Source organism: Eublepharis macularius, chromosome 6 (genome assembly GCF_028583425.1).
Source record: "Eublepharis macularius isolate TG4126 chromosome 6, MPM_Emac_v1.0, whole genome shotgun sequence".
In the NCBI taxonomy this organism is placed as follows: domain Eukaryota; kingdom Metazoa; phylum Chordata; class Lepidosauria; order Squamata; family Eublepharidae; genus Eublepharis; species Eublepharis macularius.
In genome coordinates, this window is record NC_072795.1 from 2330016 (window position 1) to 2350940 (window position 20925).

Here is a 20925-nt window from a genome sequence, read left to right on the forward strand (position 1 = left end):
CCGGCAGGTGGCTGGGGCGGTGCATGGAGGCTGCCTGTGCTCCACACGCTGCCCCGGCCACCTGCTGTGCCTGCCCCGCAGCTGCTGCGCCCAGCCAGGGTGTGTGGCAGCAGCGGCGGCGCGGGGCTGGCTGGCTTGAAGCAGCTGCAGGGCAGGCACGCCAGCTCCGCAGCATGTGCTTCCACCTCCGGCAGCCCCTCCAGCACCCCCTCGGGTGCCCCAGCACCCACGGCAGCCGCCTCACTGCCTCAATGGTGGCGCTGGCCCTGACCACCAGCGGCATGCTACCGCTGCCAGGTTGCTGCCTGTGGGCACACTTGGCAGCCTTACAGAGGCCTAGGTGTGGTGCAAGTTCCCTTGCCAGCACCAGAGGGGGTGGAGTGGGGTCCAGGCCATGGGCTAGTCAGCTTCCGAAGTTGCCCAGGCCCTGGACACCTCCTACAGTGATGGAAAGTTATGCTATGAAAAAAGGAGGTGTAGCCCATAGGTACCCACTGAATGGGGAAACTCAGGCTCTCTGACCGGCCCCTCCACCCTACCCACATGGAGCAATGGGGCATAGGATGGCAACCTCTGTGGGGAGCAATCAACGTGTGCCCCTGTGGTGGATGAGCCCCCCTCCCTGCACCCAATCAGCTCCCCAGGAACCCTACATAACCCCTGGCTGTGCCGCCCATGAACCCAGGTAAGTAGGGAGGCATCCGGAGGCTCTTCCCAGCAGCCCCTTGCTGTCCCAGCCCCCAGTGATCCTCTGCAAGTGCCGTTCAGGTCCAGCCCAGGCAGTAGTTCCCCAGGGCTGTCCACATCTCCCCCTTGCACTTGAGAGGGCAGGACAAGGAACGGATTTTGCAGATCTTGACTGCTGCGCAAACTGCCTTTCCTTCCTTTCCAGCCGAGGGACACTGGCAAGACACCACGTCCTGACAATCTCTTCACCTTTTCCAGTTTAATAAAATATCTGTTGAAAAACAACCAACTGCCTGTCTAGTTGATTGCTCTTAGGTGACAGTAGCACCCCCCGCCCCCATCACTCCCTGTAGGGATGTCTTTTCACACATCCCGGAGGTTGATTCCTGGCTCAGGGCTGGGATGGAGGGGGTGGGCTCCGCTGCCTGAAGGAGCAGGTGTCCAGGCGTGCCTTGGAGCCCCGATCAGCTTCCCTGCACCCTCCCCCACCCCAATGTAACTTCAGGAAGTGGGGTGGGAATTGTGCTGTGGCCCGTGTATGTCTGGCAGGGCAGGGTGGGGGCACTGCTGAGGACTCTCATTCTCTGACAGACAGAGCTGCTGGCACCTGATAAGCCAGGCAGATGACCGCTGCATGCCGAGGAAGGGGCGGTTGCTGCTGGGAGGCGGGGTGTGTGGAGTGACGTCTTGGGATCGCCAGGGCTCCTCCTCTGGGAGGGATGAACCACCCTCCTTTTCGCTGCTTGTGGAGGCAAGGATGGACTTGGGGAATCTGGCGCAGGGGGGTGGGGTAGATGACGGCCCCCAGAGCAGTTCCCCTGGTCCTGCAGGCCATCAGTCCACTCTGGGGGGCGTCACCCCAGGACCAGAGCATGGCTCTCAAGGTCCAACCCGCATTCTCCTCGCAACTTTGTGATGCAGGGATGTGTTCAAAAAGTGCCGCCGCAAGTCTCTGGGCACTTTTCACTCTCATCGCCTCCAGTGGGCCTTCTGGCCTCTCGTGTGGCTTCCACTGGACATTCCAGTCACTCACTGAAGAACCTGCCCCTCCCTCCGGGGCCTGGAGGCTGATCCCAAGTGCTGCAGGCTGTGAGTGCGACCCCCACTGGGTCCTGCCGCCTTTCTGGGCTCACTTTTCAGGAAGGGGGTGCATCTTCCTTGGGGCAGCAGCGGTGAGGGTGGTGGCAGTTGTTTCTGCCACCAGCCTACCCCTTGTTGGGGATGGGGTTGGAAGAGCTGGTGGGCATGCACCCTGTCAGCACCGTCTGTCCCACCCCCTAGGGCGGGGCTCCTCTCAGAGCAGGCATCTCTGTTGGGGTGCAGCAAGCCCAGTCGTGGGGGTCTCCCCTTGTAGGGTGGGGGCGTGGCAGCTGGGGACAGGAAATGCTGCCCGGGACTGGCTACGCCTTCCCTGGCACTGTTAACTGCAGCTGCCCTGCAACTGGTTGATCCATACAGTGTTGCCTGGTCAACGACAGCACATTTACTCGTGAATGTGCCTTGCCGGGCTTGGCTGGCTGGACCAGTTCTCCCACGAAAGTCCTTAGAAAGCAGACAAAAGAAGAGAAAAGAAGTGGGGGTGCCACAACATCTGATTGTTTTGTTGCGCAACCTGTACTCTGGACAAGAGGCAGCTGTCAGAACAGAATATGGGGAAACAGAACGGTTTCCAGTTGGCAAGGGTGTCAGACAAGGATGCATATTATCTCCCTACCTGTTCAACCTCTATGCAGAGCATATCATAAGGAAAGATGGATTAGCTTTAGAAGAAGGTGGAGTGAAAACTGGTGGAAGGAACATTAACAATTTGAGATATGCAAATGACACTGCGGCTGCCTCACGGATCCTCCCTGGGTGTTTATACCCCGGGACTAGTCTCCATGAAAAAGTCAATGCCGTTCCGTCATTAGCAGATCTGCTCTTTTCTGATCCCTTTACTGACATCGGCAGGAGAATACTTCTGTAATTTTTTATTAGTGCTGTCATGTCAGGACACCAGGAACTGGTAGACATAGAAATGGCCCCATTCGCAGTGGTGTAATAGCACCCATCCTTTTTAAAAGGTGGCTGCAGAAAGCCATTTGGGAGTTGAAAACTGGAACAATGCTTCCCAGACGCGTGGCAAAATAGCAGCATAAAGGCTGTGCATGCATCACACAGATGTGTGCGCAAAGACAAAAGAACAACAAGAGAACTGCTCCTGCGAATAAACAGAACTGTAATGGGGAAAGAACACGACTGAGGATAATGTCAACTGGGCCACCTAGTCTAACGGTGTGTCCAAAGGATGGTAATTGTACTACATTTAACCAGTGTGGTCCCACTGCTGACTCCAAAGGATTATGAGTAACTTAAAGTGGTGCCACTACGGCGGTCCCTCAGCGGAACAGGCTTCCTCGGGAGGTGGTGGGCTCTCCTTCTTTGGAGGTTTTTAAGCAGAGGCTAGACGGCCACCTGACAGCAATGCTGATTCTGTGACCCTGGACAGATCACGAGAGGGAGGGCAGGAAGGGCTGCATCAGTGCTTAGTTCTCCCGGCCCCTTCTTACATTCCCAGCGTAAGGCCAATCGCCACCCTGGGATCAGGAAACAATTTTCCACAGGCCAGTTCAGCTAGGGATCCTGGCAGTGTTTTGCTATCTCCTGGGCATGGAGTAAAGGTCACTGTGTGTGTGTGGGGGAGGGGGCTGTGAATTTACTACTTTGAATTTGTGATTTTCCTGCTTTTATGTGTTCCTATATACTGCCTGTGCTTCATGTTGTCTAATGTCAGCTCTAGAATTGCTTATGTTCTGTTTCATAGATCCAGAGGAGTTAGACGTGTTAGTCTGTAGTAGCAAAATTGAAAAGAGTTCAGTAGCACCTTTAGGACTAACCAACTTTACTGTAGCATAGGCTTTCTGACGAAGAGAACTGTGATTCTCGAAAGCTTATGCTACAGTAAAGTTGGTTAGTCTTAAAGGTGCTACTGGACTCTTTTCGATTTTGTTCTGTTTCAGCATTTCTTCAACTCTGCATTGGATTCTTGCTAATGCTGTGTCTTTGTAAACTTGCCTTTGTTTACCCCGTGGCATTGTTTATGAAATTGTCCTTGATACTGATTGTACTAATCTCATACTGTGTAATCCACCTTGAGTCTCAGTGAGAAAGGCGGATTATAAATGACATAAATAAAAAATTGTGCAGGGGGTTGGACTAGATGATCCTAGAGGTACCTCCCCACCCTATGGTTCTATGATTCTACTGATCCCTTTTTAGACCCTAAGACTTGCTTCCCTCTACTGCAAAGAGCTGTCCGTTTACTCCCATTGTCTCCTTCCCTTTCTTTATCCCTTTCTTTATCCAGTTTCTAAGGCCAGGGCCTGTCTAAGGCCAGGGCCTGGCTGCAAAGGGACCTTTGGGTGAGAGATTCTGTTGAAAACTCTTTGGAAGCCCAAGTGTATAATGTCTGTTGGATCAAGGTTACCCAGAAGCGTAGTCAGGGCCAGTGCGTCCATGGAGGCGGTGCCGGCAGCCACCTTGAGCGCTGACCAGGGGTGGGTGCGCGCACTGCAGAGCTGGCGGCGGCAGTGCTGGTGGCAGAGCGGGAAGCCGCCCACATGCTGCCACGGCCGCCTGCCATGCTTGGCCTGCAGCTGAGCTGCTGCAGCCTCCCAACCTTCCCGCTCAGGTGCCCCATGCTGCCACCGCCGCCAACATGTGCTCCCGGCTGGGCACAGCAGCTGCAGGCCAGGTGCAGCAGGCGGCCAGGGTGGCATGCAGAGCAACTGAGCAGGAGGGCTGGGAGGACGCACAAGCACTGCCCTGGTGTTACCAGAACTGCTCTTTTATTATAATGGGGAAATTAGCTTTAGCAGTCTGTAACTTAAATTTAGCGCGGATCTTAACCTATGTATACGGAGGTCCTGATCCCAGACACTCTAGTGAAAAAGAGGCAGACAACGAGTCAGGTTCAAACACGTGTATTGAGTGTAGCGTAAGCCTAGCTTGCACAATCATACAAGGAACATACAAGGTCTAAGAAATATAGCGTAGAAAATACAGAGACATTCGCATTAGCTGGTTCCCAACGATGATAAGGGAAATACTCACAATCCTGGAGCGAAGCAGAGACACGGCAGCGAGGGTGGCCCAATGCCAGCACTGGGACCACAGACGGACAGCAAGGAGGTCTGGATAGGGAATGGCCGAGGCCACAGACAGCGAGGGGTTCTGGATGGGAATGGCCGAGGCACCGAGTGGTCTGAGAGACCAGCTTAAATACCCCAAAACGTACCCTGGGGCTGGTGCTTTACTTGGTGGTTCTCACAGATTAAAACAAAGGGTCTAATGGGCTACTGAATGGCTTGGATGGGCCACTTTGGTAATCAGATTGTGATAAGTGACACCTCAGGAAGAGGGGACAAAAGAGGGAGGGGGAAATCCAAGTGGGCTGAAAGGATGTTCCAGCGGACAGGGCTTGACCTGATGTCATCAGCTTTGGAATGCGGAGGTTTCTTTGAGATGCATTCTTTAAGTGCTTGGGATGGTCGGCACTTAGTTCCTTCTCCGGGGCGGCTCCTAAGATATGCAGAGCGGGGCGAGGGGCTCTCGCTGCGGACGTGGTGTGCCCGCTTCGCCGAAATGGCTTCTCAAAGCAGTCTTCTCCCTCTGGGTCTTCTGGGTGCCTGAGAACATGGATGCCGGCTGGGCATAGCTGGGGCTGGATAGCAGGCTGCCCGGTAGCGAGGGCAAGCTCGGCGACCGGCCCGCGGGAGGCTCCATGCGGGAACTGACCAGGGAGCGCCTAGCCAGGCTCGCTGGAGGTTTCCCCGGCAGGCGCCCGGCTGCTAGCAGCGGCTTGGGCCCATATGAGGCAGGCTTCCATGGAGGCAGGGGAACAACACTTTAAAACACAGTCCAAGGCAGGGAACAGGCACGGTCCGTGGCAGATGGCAAAGCAGGCACGGGGCACACTTGTAACAGAGTCCAAACGCACACAGGGAATTCCAGATATAGGTCAGGGCAGGGCTGCCCAGAAAGAGAGTCCTTTGTGCAGTTAACCAAACATGGAGTCAGTAAACTACACAGTCTATAACAGCAGCAAGGTAATTGACACGCAGGCAGGAAACTGACACGTGTATCAGAGCACACACGTGCAAAGCAGTCTTTGGTGCAGCAGTGAAACAGTAACGCAGGAAACTTTAACACAGTTCATGGCAGGCTTCAAAGCAGGGGAGGGGGCCTACTTGGCAACAATTCCCCCCCTCGGAGACCCCGGGACGTCAGGCGCGCGGGTCTCCGAACTTGACTTCAAAGGCGAGGTGGTCAGCAATGTCCGGTGGTCGAGCTTCGAGCGGAAGAGGAGTGGGAAGGGAAGGAGGGGGAGGCGTCACTCAAAAAATTTAGTTTGGAGAACCACCTAACCGAATAAGTGCAATTTAGATCAGCCAATGGGCTGCAGGTCTCTGGGTTCACACCAGGGGGTGTGCTAAGTGCAATTGTCAGAATAAATAGTAATAATTCATAGCAATAGTAATTCATAGTAATAGGCAGCAATGATCAATTCATGCATATAAATAGCAATAATTCATAATTGGGTACATTGATTAATTCATGGATGAAGGTAATTCATATGGAATTCATGACGGGTTAAAAGCATTAAAAACCAGGAGCAATTAATATACATGGATCAATTCATGGATAGTTAAAATCATAAATAGATACATAGGATTAAAAGCAGGGACAATTAAAAGCACTTCATACAGGGTAAAGTGAAATGTGCAAGCATGGCATAATTCATCAAGGGTAGAGTAATTCATACATGGCTAAAATCATAAATACATATGTGATTAAAAGCAATAGTTCATGAAGTCAAAAGCAGCAAGAATAAAAGCAAGTGCGTGGAAACAATTCATGAGGGGTAGGCGGCGGAAGGGCTCATGGGGGCAGAAAAATAAACTCTGCAATTAAAAGACCAACTCATATAGTCAGATTAAAACCAAATTCATCGAGCTTAAAATCAGAAATAAAATAACCTTTAAAAGAGACCGTTCAGGAGGGGTCCCGGTTAAAACCAAATTCATAAAACAATAGATATGCTAGAATTACCTCGGCGGAGGGAGTCGGGTTAAAAAGGCAATTCCTGAGGTTAAAATCAAATTCATAGGGATAAAGTTCATGGGCGCACTTGCAATAGATAGAGAGAAGGACTAGTTCGGGGCTAAATTCATGGGAGTTAAAATTCATAAAAGCAATGAGAAGAAATACATAAAACAATAGAGCTACAAAGATCACAGACGGCTCAGTCCGCAGTACAGCTGCTGGACTGGGTTGCATATTTACAAGAACAAGCAAACTTAGTCCATGTGCTCCAAAACACACTTCCACCCCCCCTTGCTGTCAGCGTCAATCCGCAGAGCAGGGTCGGTGAGCGGCGAGAAGGGCTTCAGGCACACAGTTCTAGTCCTCATGGAGGTGGCGCTGCTGGCGGTCGTTTGGAGACGGGCCGTGGGCTGGGAGGCAGAGAGATATGCCCCCCCCTAGTCCACAAGAGGGCCTCGGAGCGGTGTCCGGCAGCAAAGCGTCCATGGGGCTGGTTCAGGATCCGTACACATACTAAAACATAGTCATAGTTCATAACAACATAAGCAATAAAACGAACAAGGGTTAAAGGAGGGCGCCAAGAATCACCATTAGGGCAAGAGTGGGTCTGGATTGTAATGGTCCAGACGGTGGGATAGTTGGAGTTGCTGGAGCTGTCGGCGGCTCCAACAGCCCAAATAAAGTAATGAGGCACACAACAAAACTTGGAAGGCCAAAATAACAATGATCGGGTGCAAAGCCAAATTGTAAATTCCAGTGGCAGTGGGGCTCCAGCCAAAGAGGGTTTCCCACCACGAGTGCTCACCGGTGGTCTTAATCCGCTGGACCAGATCCAAAATCTCCTTTCCGTTGTGGGACACAACCAAAGCATTAGTGTCCCCGTCCCTCTGGATGCTCTGGAGGGTGCGGTGGAGCTGCGGGTGGGCCAGGAGCTCGTGGATTAGCTCCAGACCGATGCCAAGGGGAATGGGCTTCACATAACGATAGATGGAGGGTGCCACCAGGATCTCTTCTTGGGTCCAGACCGGTACCGTGTAGGTGAAGTCGCAGGCTGCCACCGAAGACAGGTTGCAAAAGCAGCGGTTGACTCCCGGGATCACGGGCTTGAGCTGGAACAAGTTCAGGATCACAAAGTCGCAGGCCGTTCGCACGCAGGCACATCCTTTCCCAATGTAGACCACGGCGGAGCTGTTCTCCCGGACGACCTCGAAAGGGCACTCGTTGAGGGCGTCGACTTGCGGGGCTACACAGGGGTGGTGAGGTGCAAAGGCTTGGTCCTGGCAAATGAAGCCGGTCTGGTCTCGATGCTGGCACCCTTGGAGGCTGACGAGCTGCCATCCGGTCGGGGTGAAGCGGGCCCAATGGTCGGGGTGGCGGGCGTAGAGGACCTCGGTGTCGCTGACTTGGAGTCCCAGAGGCACGACTGGATACGCATGGAATGACTCGTGCGCACTGGCCGTTAATAAAAATAATTTAAGCTCCTGGGTGGTCGGTGAGAATGAGGAATTTACGAGAGACCACCAGGATTCAAGCTCCAGTTCTATGGGTGACAATTTGGGCATAATCAATCTTTTAATTTCCAGGGGCAAATGCCCATCCGTGGCTTGCCGAATTAGCCCCATGGCCACAGCCTGATTTAATTGTTGGGCTTGCATACATGCCATGGCTATTGACATGTTGCGTTCCAAAGACTGTGTACCTTTGAGCAGCAGAGAAAAATCTCTTTCAATTTGACTCTCCCAGTTAACTAAAATGGAGCTGATCTCGTGTTGCCCATTCGAAATGGAATTTAGGGACTGCACCACCGGTTTACCTAAGTCGGAGATGCTAGTCGTGACATGGGCAAACTTATTAGCGAGAGTCTCAATATTGACCGAATCCATGATTGCTAAGCCTCCGGCTGCAGGAGCAGTCCAGTCGGCAATGCTTCGTCTGGCACGCGAGAGAGAGGGGGAGGGATCGATCCACAGTTGTAGCCATGCATTCCAACCCTTGCTACCGGCCTCCAGATAGGGAGCGCACTGCGGCAGCCTCTGGGTTACATTTAGCTCAGCTAAGTCTATGCGGATCTCTTTTAAAGACATTTGCGGGCGGACTAGAACTCTCTCTCGAATGTCAGTTTTCAAAACATGGGAGCCCACTATATGCGTGCCGCCTTGGCTCAATTGTTCATTGCTAGCAATCAAAGGGTCAATTTGGATGGTGTGGGTCTCCTGGGTCCGGATCAGCAGGGAATAATTGCCTGGTTCATGAGTCAAATTTACAAAGAGCAGCCCAAGCCGGTGAAATTTCTCTACTAGGGGCTTGGTTTGGCATTCGGGCGTCTGCTGAACCAGTATCCAATCGGGTGGGCCGTGTTTGGCTAGGTCTTCCTCCTTCACAATCCAGGTCAAGTTCTCCCAGCGTTCTATAGCAAAGGAGAGAACTGTGCCTGAAGGGGGCGTGATAGTGACCGATGCAGATTCAGTGGTAGTAGTGCCTAGTAGGATGGTCATTCTAAAGGGGTCTCCTGCCTTCCATACTGCGGCCGACACTAAAATAACTTCACAGTATGGTCCGAAAGCCTCAGTAACAAATGGCGAGGTTTCGAAATTGGCAGGGGTGGTATATTTGTCTACCACCGGGACTGCGGTGGGGGCTGGCCTTATACGGGGAAGAAACATACATGGGATCGGAGCAAGTGGTGACACTGTGTCAGTAGGTGAATAGCACACTAGCTCTTGGGACAGAGTTTTCACTCCCACACATAAAATAACAAGCTCTGGGGGTCGGATCCACTGCTCTTCGCAACTGCGGAAGTTAGTGCGGTCCGTGGGGGTGGTCATATTGCTCTGCTGTACAACCTTGCAGACCATCATTTCGTTTCCTGCTAGTGTATTGATACATCTCCAGTGGGGGTAGGGCATTAATTTGGACGGGCGTCCCTCTATTAGGGTGCCTGCCAGCACGAGCAAACACAGAGTAGCCAGGTGCCTCATCTCCTGGCCTTCCTTTCCTTTTTGTGGCGAAAATATCCTGGGGAGACCTGCGGATATAAGTACAGGTTCCCTGAGTTTATTGCAGCAAAAATAAATGAAGTAAAGCGGGGAAAAAGAGAGGGGGTTTTTCTGCCAGCACTCTTACTGATTGGGGCTCGAACGAGAAGTCCCAGAGCACTAAGCGAGCCTTCCAGCTTGTTGCTCTGGGGAACTCCTGTGCGAAGGTTTCTTTCTAAGGCATGTATATTTCAGGGGGGGACGTCTTTACGTCGGGCAAGGGTCGGCTGTGCGTTAGGCGGGATTATGCAAACTCGCCCCAGGGGTCCCTGGGTGCCTAGGCTATGTGGCCTTCAGGTGCCCCTTGCTCGGTGGCGGGCTATTTTTATTTTGCGGGCTGAGAGCTGTCGGTCCGGCTCGGCCTGGCCTTGCCGTTTTAAAGCGAGAAAAAAACTAGAGAGCGGCTTACATTAACTATAAGGGTTGCTGCAGACGGGGGCCCTTGTTTTAATTTTTCGAAAATGGGCTTTCGTCATATGTTTGCAGGACTAGCAATTTTTGGAGGGACTCCCTCGGGAGGCCCCATTTTCTGGTTAAGAGAAAAACGATACACCGGGCAAAAAGGAAAAATACACTGAGTAAAAGAAAAATGCACTGAGCCGAAAGAAAAATACACGGAGCAAGAGGCATACGGGTATGGGGTACTTTCGGGTTGCCCTCACTTGGAAGGCCTGGCATGGCTTCATTAAAACTTCAATATGTCTCCCCCCCTTCTTTTCCTTTGTACGGTACGGGCAAGGGAAAAGATTACGTGGGGCGGGCGGCTGCTGGCGGAAAGGGCCGAAATGGAGCCGAAGGTGCTCGGCGGCGTTTATCGAAAAGCGGCGGAGGCGGCCGAGATCTGCCGGCGCCACTGGGTCTGGGTTAATCGGGGGTCGTCCTGGCGCGGGGGATCCTGGCTATGTAAATGAGGTACGCTGCCCCTTGTGCGTGGCGAACGCACCCCAATAACATATTCCAGAGGGCACATATTTACAAAATACTGGCGGGTCTTTTACCTTTGCACTAAAGCGTACTGACTGGTGGCGCCGTATAGCAACTCACCATGACGAATATGAACATTAGTAAAAGAGGGATGTTGGGCTATTTGGGGATCCTTTTCCAGGGGAGGCACGGCCCTCAAAGCCAAAGCCGACCATCATGCGAAAGCGTGGGTCTGGCAGGTGAGACCCCGAATCTACGTAGATGCGGGATCTTCACCAGCACGGCGGGTGAAATGTTTTCAAACAAAGAAATCACCTTATTTGGTGGTTTCAACGTTGGAAGACTGCATTCACTTCTGGGCTAAAGCCTCTCCAACCACTTTCACACAGCAAATCTCTTTTGCCTGTGCAATTTTTTTCCGAACATGCGGCTTACAATCCAATTAAGAATCACTTTCGGTGGTGGTCCTATTTGGCTTTGATTGCCGTGTCTTTCCCTAAGGGTCCCAACTGTGGGGCCCGCCTAATGAAGTTAAAGAATAGAACTGGAAAAACTTTTAACATTTACACCGATATCTACATATTCTATTGTTTCTTTTATTCTAAAGCTACAAAAGTCTGGTCTAAGGGGACACACGGTATCTCTGGCCCAGGGTGGAGTGATATCTGGCGAATCACTGGGCAGAGGGGGGCTGGGCTGGTGGTGGTTCCCCCAGGGTCATACACAGGGGGGGCGGTTTGCAGCGGCTTCCCTTTCCATTCTTTTAATTGAGAGGCATGAAAGTATTTTAGCCACGTTCCTCCTGTCTTTCTCTGGATGGCTACCTGATAGACAGCTGGGGAGACTCTTTTTGTGATAGGGACTGGGCCTTGCCATTTGGCTGCTAGTGAATGCGCCTTTTGCGAAAACTTCCTGTACAGAACGAGCTGTCCTTCCTCCCACTGCCTGGGGTTCCTGACCCATCCCAATTTGCGGTCCATATCCTTCTGAGCTGTGCCCAACTTCTGGGCCACTTGCATGTGGACGGCGTGTATGGATGAGAGCAGGTCCTGGACCCAAGCATCATTAATCACTACAGGCTGCATATCGGAAGGGAGCTGCGTATCTAGCCAGAAGGCCTCCGGGAGCTGCATTCTTCGCCCTGTCATTACCATATGGGGTGTGAGCCCGTGAACTGCGGTAGTGCCTCTAATGGCCATTAGGATTATGGGGAGTTTTTCATCCCAGTCTCTCCCGGAGGAGCGAACCATCTTGCGGAGAGCCTCCTTGAGGGTCCGGTTGGTTCTTTCTATGGCGCCTGAAGCTTGAGGGTGGCCGGCTATGTGGAAGCGTTGCTGGATGCCCAGTGCTTTACAAAGCTCCTGTGTTACTTCTCCGATGAAGTGTGAGCCTAAATCAGAGTCCATGACTCTCACAATGCCCCATCTTGAAAAGACATTATTGAACAGTAGTTTGGCTGTGGTGGCTGCATTGTTGCTCTTGCACGGAAACGCTTCGACCCATTGGCTAAAGGGGTCTATGACAGTGAGGCAGTAGCGATTGCCGCGAGCAGTGGGGGGAAGGGGGCCGATAAAGTCAATCTGTATGCGAGCCCAGGGTCCATCAATTCTCTGATGCTGGAGGGGAGCTCTAGGTCCGGTGGGGTCTGCATTAACCATAGCGCAGGACAGACAGTTGTCTACCCATTGCGCTACTTCGGTGCGCATGCCAGGCCACCAACCAACCTCTTTTACCCTTTCCAGAGTCAGATCCTTGCCTCGGTGTCCCTGCTCGTGGACAAACTGAATTAAGTCAGCCCTAACTTCCAATGGCACTACCCAATGGCGTTCGCCGGCTGCATCTACTGCCCAGACTATGCCTTCCTCTTCTCTGATCATGAGTCTCCCTGTCTGATCCCTTCCTGCGGCTAGGAGGTCAGTTATTTCTGGGTCAGATAGTTGCAGTCGTGCTAGGTCTAGTGTTCCTGCGGTTCCCTGAGCTTGGCTGCGGGCTTGTGCCCGAGTGGTGACAGGGCGGAGGGGACAGTCGGTGGCTGATTCCGGTAGGGGAGCATTTTCAGTGGCGGCTGCCTTGGCTGCAAGGTCTGCCTGGTCGTTCCAATAAGCGGTCTCTGAATTTGTCTTCTGGTGTCCCTTGACATGGGTCACCTGTGTTGGGCCTGAGCGGGACTGGAGGAGTGCTGCTACCTGCTGCCATAGCTGTAGGTGGGCTACGGGTTTCCCATCGCTGGCTCTCCACCCCTGATTCTGCCACACCGGGAGCCAGACCGTGGCGGCTTTGGCCATCCAATCTGAGTCTGTATAAATGGCAAGTGGGCTTTCTGGGGCCTCAAACTCAAGCACTGCCAGAAGCGCTTGCACCTCAGCCGCTTGGCTGGAATGGGGGCGGGCTGGACCTTTGAGGGTATGGGCGTCGCTCACTCGCACGGCGCCGTAGCCTGTCCGAGGGGAGCCTCCAACGTGAAAGGAGGAGCCGTCACAGAACCAGCATGTGAAGCCGTTCTGTCGGGCTTCCTCTAGCGGGACTCCCCAAGTGACTGGCCAGACAACCTGTGGTGGCGGGTCCAGGGGGCACTCGTGCTCGGTCCCGGTTACCAATAGGCCATAGGGGGCTGGTGGCTCAGTGGTTTCCTTTTTGAATTCTACTCCGCGGTTGACCAGGGCCAGGGTCCACTGCGCTATGCGGGCGTTTGAGACTTGTCCGTCTTGTATTTTTCCCGACAGGATATATTTGAGAGGCGTGTGGGTAGTTTGAACTATTGTGCGGGAGCCTCCTATGATAAATTCCCAATGGGTCAGACTCCAAACTAGAGCAAGGCATGTCTTCTCGCATGGGCTGAACTTAGCTTCCACTGCGGTTAGGTTGCGAGAGGCATAGGCTACTACTCTAGCGGTCCCCGCTTGCTGCTGGGTGAGCGTGGCTCCTATGCTCTTGTCTGATATTGCTAGCTGGATAAAGAAGGGCTGGGTAACATCTGGATGGGCTAGGGCCGGGGCTGCGGCCAGGCTGCGCTTTAGCTCGGCTAAGGCTGTCTGTTGCTCCGGTCCCCACTCCCAGGGGGTGTTCTTCTTGAGGAGAGCATAAAGGGGGCGAGCTTTGTCTGCAAAGGACTCAATGAAGTCTCGGGAAAAGTTGAAAGTTCCTAGAAGGGCTCTGAGGGAGGGGACATCGGTGGGTGCAGGCAGCTTGGAAATGACCTCCATTCGCTGGGCGTCCGGGGTGCGACCCTCGGGTCCCAGGGTCAGACCCAGGTACTTGACGCTGGTCTGAACCAATTGGGCCTTTTCCCTGCTTGCCTTGAACCCAGTCTCGCGGAGGAGTTCCAGGACTTCCCTGGTGATTTGGCGGGCTAATTCTTCCGTGGGGGCGTGGACTAAAATGTCATCCACGTAGCTCAGTACGTGGGGCCTCGAGGAGGGTTGGAGGCGTTCCCACATCTGAACTACATGGGCATGACAAATACTGGGGCTGGAGTGGAATCCCTGGGGGGTCCGCTTGAATGCGTATTGCTGGCCGCGGAAAGTGAACGCGAACTTGTACCAGCAAGACTCATGCAACCGGATGGAGTGGAAAGCATTGGCCAGGTCTATGACCGAGTAGAACCGTGACCCAGCGGCAATGGCCGTTAGGATCTCATTATACTTGGCCACAACCGGGGCAACTGGAGGGGTGGTGGCATTCAGGGCACGGAAGTCGACCGTCATTCTCCAGGTCACTCCATCTGCTTTCAGAACTGGCCACAATGGGGCGTTGCAGATGGACTGCATCGGGAGTATGACGTCCCACTCAAGGAGTCCTTCTATAGTCTTGGCTATCCCTGCCTCAGCTTCTGCTGGGTACTTGTACTGTCTTTGGGGAGGGGGGTCCTTTCCTTCAATCAGGACGCAGGCGCCCTTCACTATCCCACACTCGGCCTTGTCTGTCACCCACACTTCGGGAAAGTCCTGAACCCAGGGGTCTCCTGTGATGGGGGCGAGAGGAAGGGGGGCCTTGAGGGCTGCGCATCGATGGACTGCATTAACAAAGTCTGGGCCTCCCGGGATGCGCCACAGGAGCCCGTTCGCTAAGTCAATGGTCAGTCCCTCGGCACGGAAAAATGGCATGCCCAAAAGTCCATCATCTTCTCCCCGGTTTGCGCATGCCGAAATCCGGGTGGCCAGGCTCCCAACGGAGAGGGGGATATCCTGCCAGACCGGGGATTCCTGCGTGCCGCCTCCAAAACCGGCGAGCTGCATGGTTGTGGGGGTCTGAGTTCCCTTTGTGACTAAGGTGGGCCGGAGTATATTAAGTGAAGCTCCGGTATCTATGAGGAGAGTGGCAGGCTTCTTCTTTTCCCCGGGAGTCCCGATCCCTGCCTTCACTGTCGGTCTCCCCCATGTGTCCGGCTTTAGTTTGGCAACTATGCCCACGGAAGGAGACTGGGACTCGGGGCAACCCTATGCTGATCCTGCACTCTGATCGGTGGAAGCGGCGCTTCCTCTAAAGGGGTTGTTGGGGCTCGGGCGTTCCCGGACCGCAGCTATCGGGGGACTCGAGAAGGGAGGGTCTGGCGGCAAAGGGGGCGCCGACGGAGGTACTGGGGGCTGCTGCTGGTCTTCCCACTCCATGATCGCCTTCATTAGAACGGACGTGGGCTTTCCGTCGAAGAGCTCCATGTTCGCTCCAATGTTTTTGAGGCGCATCCAAAGTTCCCAACGGAGGGAGTCCCTGGACTGGGGCGTGCTGCCGCGGTCCCGGTAGCCCTCGTGGTCGCCCTGCGATGCTCCCCAAGCATTAGACTGATCTGGAGGCGGGTAGACCTGATGGTGGTACGGGTGCGATGCTCGCGAGTGAGAAGGGGCTATGGGTGCATCCTGTAGTCGGGGCTCGTGGGGTCCCTGCTGGGAGGAGGAACTGTAACTCGGGGTAGGCGCAAAGGAAACTCCCGGGCGGTAGTCCCTCGGTCCTCTTCCCCGGTTAAAGCTACTGCTCCTTCCCCTCAGGATTCCTCCCCTTGCCTCCGGATACGGGCTGCGTCCCTGTGGTCGGTACTGAGAGTGAGGGCCATGATTGGCATAGGTAACCGCGCTAATCGGCTCGCTTTCCTTCCTACGAGAGGCTGGGGACTTCACATGGCGGATGGCGCCGGTCTCTCGCAACAGGCCAGCAATGCTCCTGATGCGGGATTCCAGCTCTCCCCATGTAATGCTCCCGGGCTCTACTCCTGCTAGGGCTAGGCGAGTGGTGCTGTTGAGTCCATCTATGACTGCTCTCCTGAACTCTAAGTCGTCGAAGTCCGGCATGTCACTTAAATCTAAATCTACCTCGTCTGCTAGTTCGGCTAGGAGCTGTTTCCTGGCTAAATATGCCTCTGGGTCCTCTCCGGGTTTTTGAGATTCGGCAATATATAGGGCCTTTAAACTCTTGGTGGGCCACAGGAAGGCGCACAACTCTTTCATGGCACCATACTGACTGCGAGTGGCTAGTCTCCGGTTGGAAATATATGCGTTAAGAGAGGTGACTATTTCGGGGCTGGCACAATGGCGAGCCAGCTGAGCTACATCGGAGCCACTGGCAGAGGGCTGGGACATGGTCACGTGTGCAAACCATTGTATAGCTGAATCTCGGTTCAGGGGTCCCATGCGGTCCGCTATGGCTTGGAGCTCATCTGGCCTCCAATTGCGGGTTTCCTTAACTATTCGGTCTGTCTTCCTGCCATCATCGTCTGTGGTGACAATTTCTTTGGTAGCTATCGGATGGAGGGGCTGTGGAGCTTCCTCGGGCTGGGATGAAGGAGGTGACCAACTGTCGGTACTACCTTCGGGGAGGGCCAAGAGGGCTGCGGGATGCACGGCGGAAATTACGGCCTGCTGCATTCCCAGGTGCTGTTTTAGGGCCTCTAGCTCCCTCTTACAAGCGGAGTGGTCTGCTGCGGCTATCTTTGCGACCTTCTGCTCTGCCATGAACTGGGCAGCATGGGTTAATTTGGCAATTTTCTCCTGACCTTCAATTACTGCATGCTCAGCCATATCGGCACGAGCGGTGGCTACTTCAGCCTTGTGCTGGGCGTCCTGGAGGGCAGCGGCTAGTCCCTGCTTCTCCAGCATGAAGTTAACGCGTTCTGAACGCCACTCGGCTGCTTTTTCCTCATGTTCCTTCTTTTCTCTCTTTAGCTTTTCTATCTCCTGTTCCTGTTCTTCCTGAGCTATCTGTAGCTTATTAATTAGGGACACGCTGTCCTGTAGGGCGGTGAAAAGTGCCCAGGCTCCATACCTATCCTTCTTACTTGACCTAGGTTTCTCTTTTTCGCAAAAATCTTGGAAGGCGCTTCTGACTATCTGGAGCGGGTCGGGTCCCTTGAAGGAACCGGCTTCCCAGGGGCAATCTCCCTTCTTAACTAGCCACTTCTCCAGGCGGGGCACGGTGGGGGCTGCCCGGTACATTTTTCCTTTTTAGTTTAAGGCTGATCTCGGGGGAGGTTAAAGAGTAGATCAGCGACACCAGGGGTGGGGCGATTAAAGCTGCTCAAGGGTTTTAACAACTTCTTCCTCTCTATGTCCCTTTTGGGAGGTTTATCCTTCCCTCAGGTCCTCAAGGGTTTTACCAGGGGGTTTTAAGGTCCTACTTTTAGGGTTAAAGGGTATTTTAAGGGTCCTACACTCGGTTCTTCTCCACCGGGGGAGAAGGAAGAATTCCTATTCCCGTTTCAAGCTTGCCTACAAGCCACGGGACCAGGAAAAGTGTACTGGCTCAGAGGGTGCTCTCAAGCTCTCTAAGCCCAAGAACAAAAACGCTCAGTGCTTCCAAGCCTCTGCTCAGAAGCCAAAGCTCAGGGGTCTCCCAAGCCTCTACTCGGAAAACCAAAGCTCAGGGGTCTCCCAAGCCTGTGCGCTCAGAAAACCAAAAAGTGTTCCCAAGCCTCTGCCCGGAAACTGCAACTAAGGGGGGTCTCCTAAGCCTCTGCTCAGGCAACCAGAAATGCTCCAAAGCCTCTGCTCAGGAACTGAAGTGCTTCCAAGCCTCTGCTCAGAAGCCAATAATGCTCTCAAGCTCTCTGCCCAAGAACTAAACTCAAAGTGTCCCCAGGCCTCGTGCTCAGAGACAAACGGTTAAACTGTCTCCAAGCCTCGACCAAAAGACCGGAAGCGCTCAAGGACTGCCTCTGCACGTCCCCAAGCGAAAGTGCTCAGGAGTAAATTTACTGTACTCCCAAGCGGAAAAGCGCTCAAGAGTTCTAACAACTCCCAAGCAGGGTGCGCCCAAGAGTCCCACTGACTCCCAAGCGAGGTGTGCCCACGAGTCTGACTTAAAACTCGCAAGCGGAAAGGCGCCCAAGAGTCTACCTTAAAACTCTTAAGCACGGTGCGGCCGGCTGCCGCAGGGCTTCAGGAACCTGGCTTTAGATTCCCAAAGCTATACTGACTGAACGAACGGACTATCGATCCCTTCACGTTTCCTCCGGAGCGGGGATTGAAGCCTAAGTGCTGGCAGGAACGGGGGTTTGGACGGGCTTAGGAGAGACGGGGGAGGGCGGAAAAGAATTTTATATGTGCTGCTTCAGGATATATATATCTATAGAGCCTACTTCTGGGATCCCACCCACATAGACGCGTTTAGGCGGCCCGGAAAGTGGCCAGGAACTTCACCAGTTCAGAGGTCCTCACCCACAGTACACCGGTTATAACGGCTGGAGGGCCTCGCGGTGCACCACAAAAGGCAAGTAGTCCAAAGCTGGCTGAAGGAGGAAATGGGGGAAAAGCCAACCCACAAGATAGAAATGCTCACTAGAGCCACACACATTCACACTTTTAATTCCCTGAGCTAAATTGCGCTCTTTACACTGAGGTCTGGAAAATTTTCCTCTAAGTCAGTTCGCTGAAGACACGCGTGTCGACTCACGTGTATTCACACGAACTGGGTTATGCCCGCATTCTCCACCAGTAAACTGTTACCAGAACTGCTCTTTTATTATAATGGGGAAATTAGCTTTAGCAGTCTGTAACTTAAATTTAGCGCGGATCTTAACCTATGTATACGGAGGTCCTGATCCCAGACACTCTAGTGAAAAAGAGGCAGACAACGAGTCAGGTTCAAACACGTGTATTGAGTGTAGCGTAAGCCTAGCTTGCACAATCATACAAGGAACATACAAGGTCTAAGAAATATAGCGTAGAAAATACAGAGACATTCGCATTAGCTGGTTCCCAACGATGATAAGGGAAATACTCACAATCCTGGAGCGAAGCAGAGACACGGCAGCGAGGGTGGCCCAATGCCAGCACTGGGACCACAGACGGACAGCAAGGAGGTCTGGATAGGGAATGGCCGAGGCCACAGACAGCGAGGGGTTCTGGATGGGAATGGCCGAGGCACCGAGTGGTCTGAGAGACCAGCTTAAATACCCCAAAACGTACCCTGGGGCTGGTGCTTTACTTGGTGGTTCTCACAGATTAAAACAAAGGGTCTAATGGGCTACTGAATGGCTTGGATGGGCCACTTTGGTAATCAGATTGTGATAAGTGACACCTCAGGAAGAGGGGACAAAAGAGGGAGGGGGAAATCCAAGTGGGCTGAAAGGATGTTCCAGCGGACAGGGCTTGTCCTGATGTCATCAGCTTTGGAATGCGGAGGTTTCTTTGAGATGCATTCTTTAAGTGCTTGGGATGGTCGGCACTTAGTTCCTTCTCCGGGGCGGCTCCTAAGATATGCAGAGCGGGGCGAGGGGCTCTCGCTGCGGACGTGGTGTGCCCGCTTCGCCGAAATGGCTTCTCAAAGCAGTCTTCTCCCTCTGGGTCTTCTGGGTGCCTGAGAACATGGATGCCGGCTGGGCATAGCTGGGGCTGGATAGCAGGCTGCCCGGTAGCGAGGGCAAGCTCGGCGACCGGCCCGCGGGAGGCTCCATGCGGGAACTGACCAGGGAGCGCCTAGCCAGGCTCGCTGGAGGTTTCCCCGGCAGGCGCCCGGCTGCTAGCAGCGGCTTGGGCCCATATGAGGCAGGCTTCCATGGAGGCAGGGGAACAACACTTTAAAACACAGTCCAAGGCAGGGAACAGGCACGGTCCGTGGCAGATGGCAAAGCAGGCACGGGGCACACTTGTAACAGAGTCCAAACGCACACAGGGAATTCCAGATATAGGTCAGGGCAGGGCTGCCCAGAAAGAGAGTCCTTTGTGCAGTTAACCAAACATGGAGTCAGTAAACTACACAGTCTATAACAGCAGCAAGGTAATTGACACGCAGGCAGGAAACTGACACGTGTATCAGAGCACACACGTGCAAAGCAGTCTTTGGTGCAGCAGTGAAACAGTAACGCAGGAAACTTTAACACAGTTCATGGCAGGCTTCAAAGCAGGGGAGGGGGCCTACTTGGCAACACTGGCCACCTGCTGCACCTGGCCCGCAGCTGCTGTGCCCAGCCAGGAGCATGTGCTGGTGGTGGCAACGCGGGGCAACTGAGCAGGCAGCCTCCCAGCCCTCCCGTTCAGTTGCCTCATGCAGCCACCTCTGCTGCCAGCACACAGCTGTGGGCCAGCCAGGTGTGGCAGGCAGCCGGGGCGGTGTGGGACAACTGAGCAGGAGGGCTGGGAGGCCACCTGCACACCGTCCCAGCTGCCTGCTGTGCCAATAGGGTGGCCAACTTGCAGTGACATCATCATGCTTTGCGTGAGCACACATGGGGACAGGCATCTGGCCTCAGGCGCCAGAAACCCTGGCACTGGCCTTGAGTGTAGTGACACTTTCAAAGAACTCTCTGGAAGCAGAAGCTCCCATCAAGAGAACATGAGCGCCCCAGGAACCGGTCGTTGTCCTTTATCCATTCATAAGCAGGTCTTAATCTCTGTTTAGCCACATGCAAACAGGGACTCTTCCGTCTCCTGCGGCTGCTGTGCCTCTCTCGCCACGGGCAGCCTGCAAATCCTTGCTTTCCTCCACGAGCTGTTCTCTTCTCGCAGGAGGATTCATTAGGTCTCATTCCCCGTGGGGAGCTGACATTCAATTAACTAGCTGACTTCTGCCAGTGACCCCTGCAAATCCAAGAAGGGTCTGTTTACAAACACAGGCTGTCGGGCCCATAAGGGAGGGGAGGTTAGGTTGCCCCCCTACTGGGCCAGCTTGTTGTTCAGAGCTGTTCAACAAGGCCTTTGTGCAGGAGAGATCCAGCATATTGCTTCCAGTGGGGAGGCCAGCCGTCCTCGTGGCAAAGTTCACGTTTGGC

At 53.9% G+C, this 20925-nt stretch overlaps 1 protein-coding gene across 1 annotated transcript in view; it reads left to right on the plus strand.

Annotated features, from left to right (window-relative positions):
• The first annotated feature begins 675 nt into the window (after positions 1 to 675).
• The window catches only part of GMNC (geminin coiled-coil domain containing), a 42420-nt gene continuing 22170 nt past the window's right edge, over positions 676 to 20925 (plus strand). Inside the window, exon 1 of the mRNA XM_054982651.1 lies at positions 676 to 685. Within this exon, the coding sequence (XP_054838626.1) occupies positions 676 to 685 (10 nt within the window). The remainder of the gene's footprint in view (positions 686 to 20925) is intronic.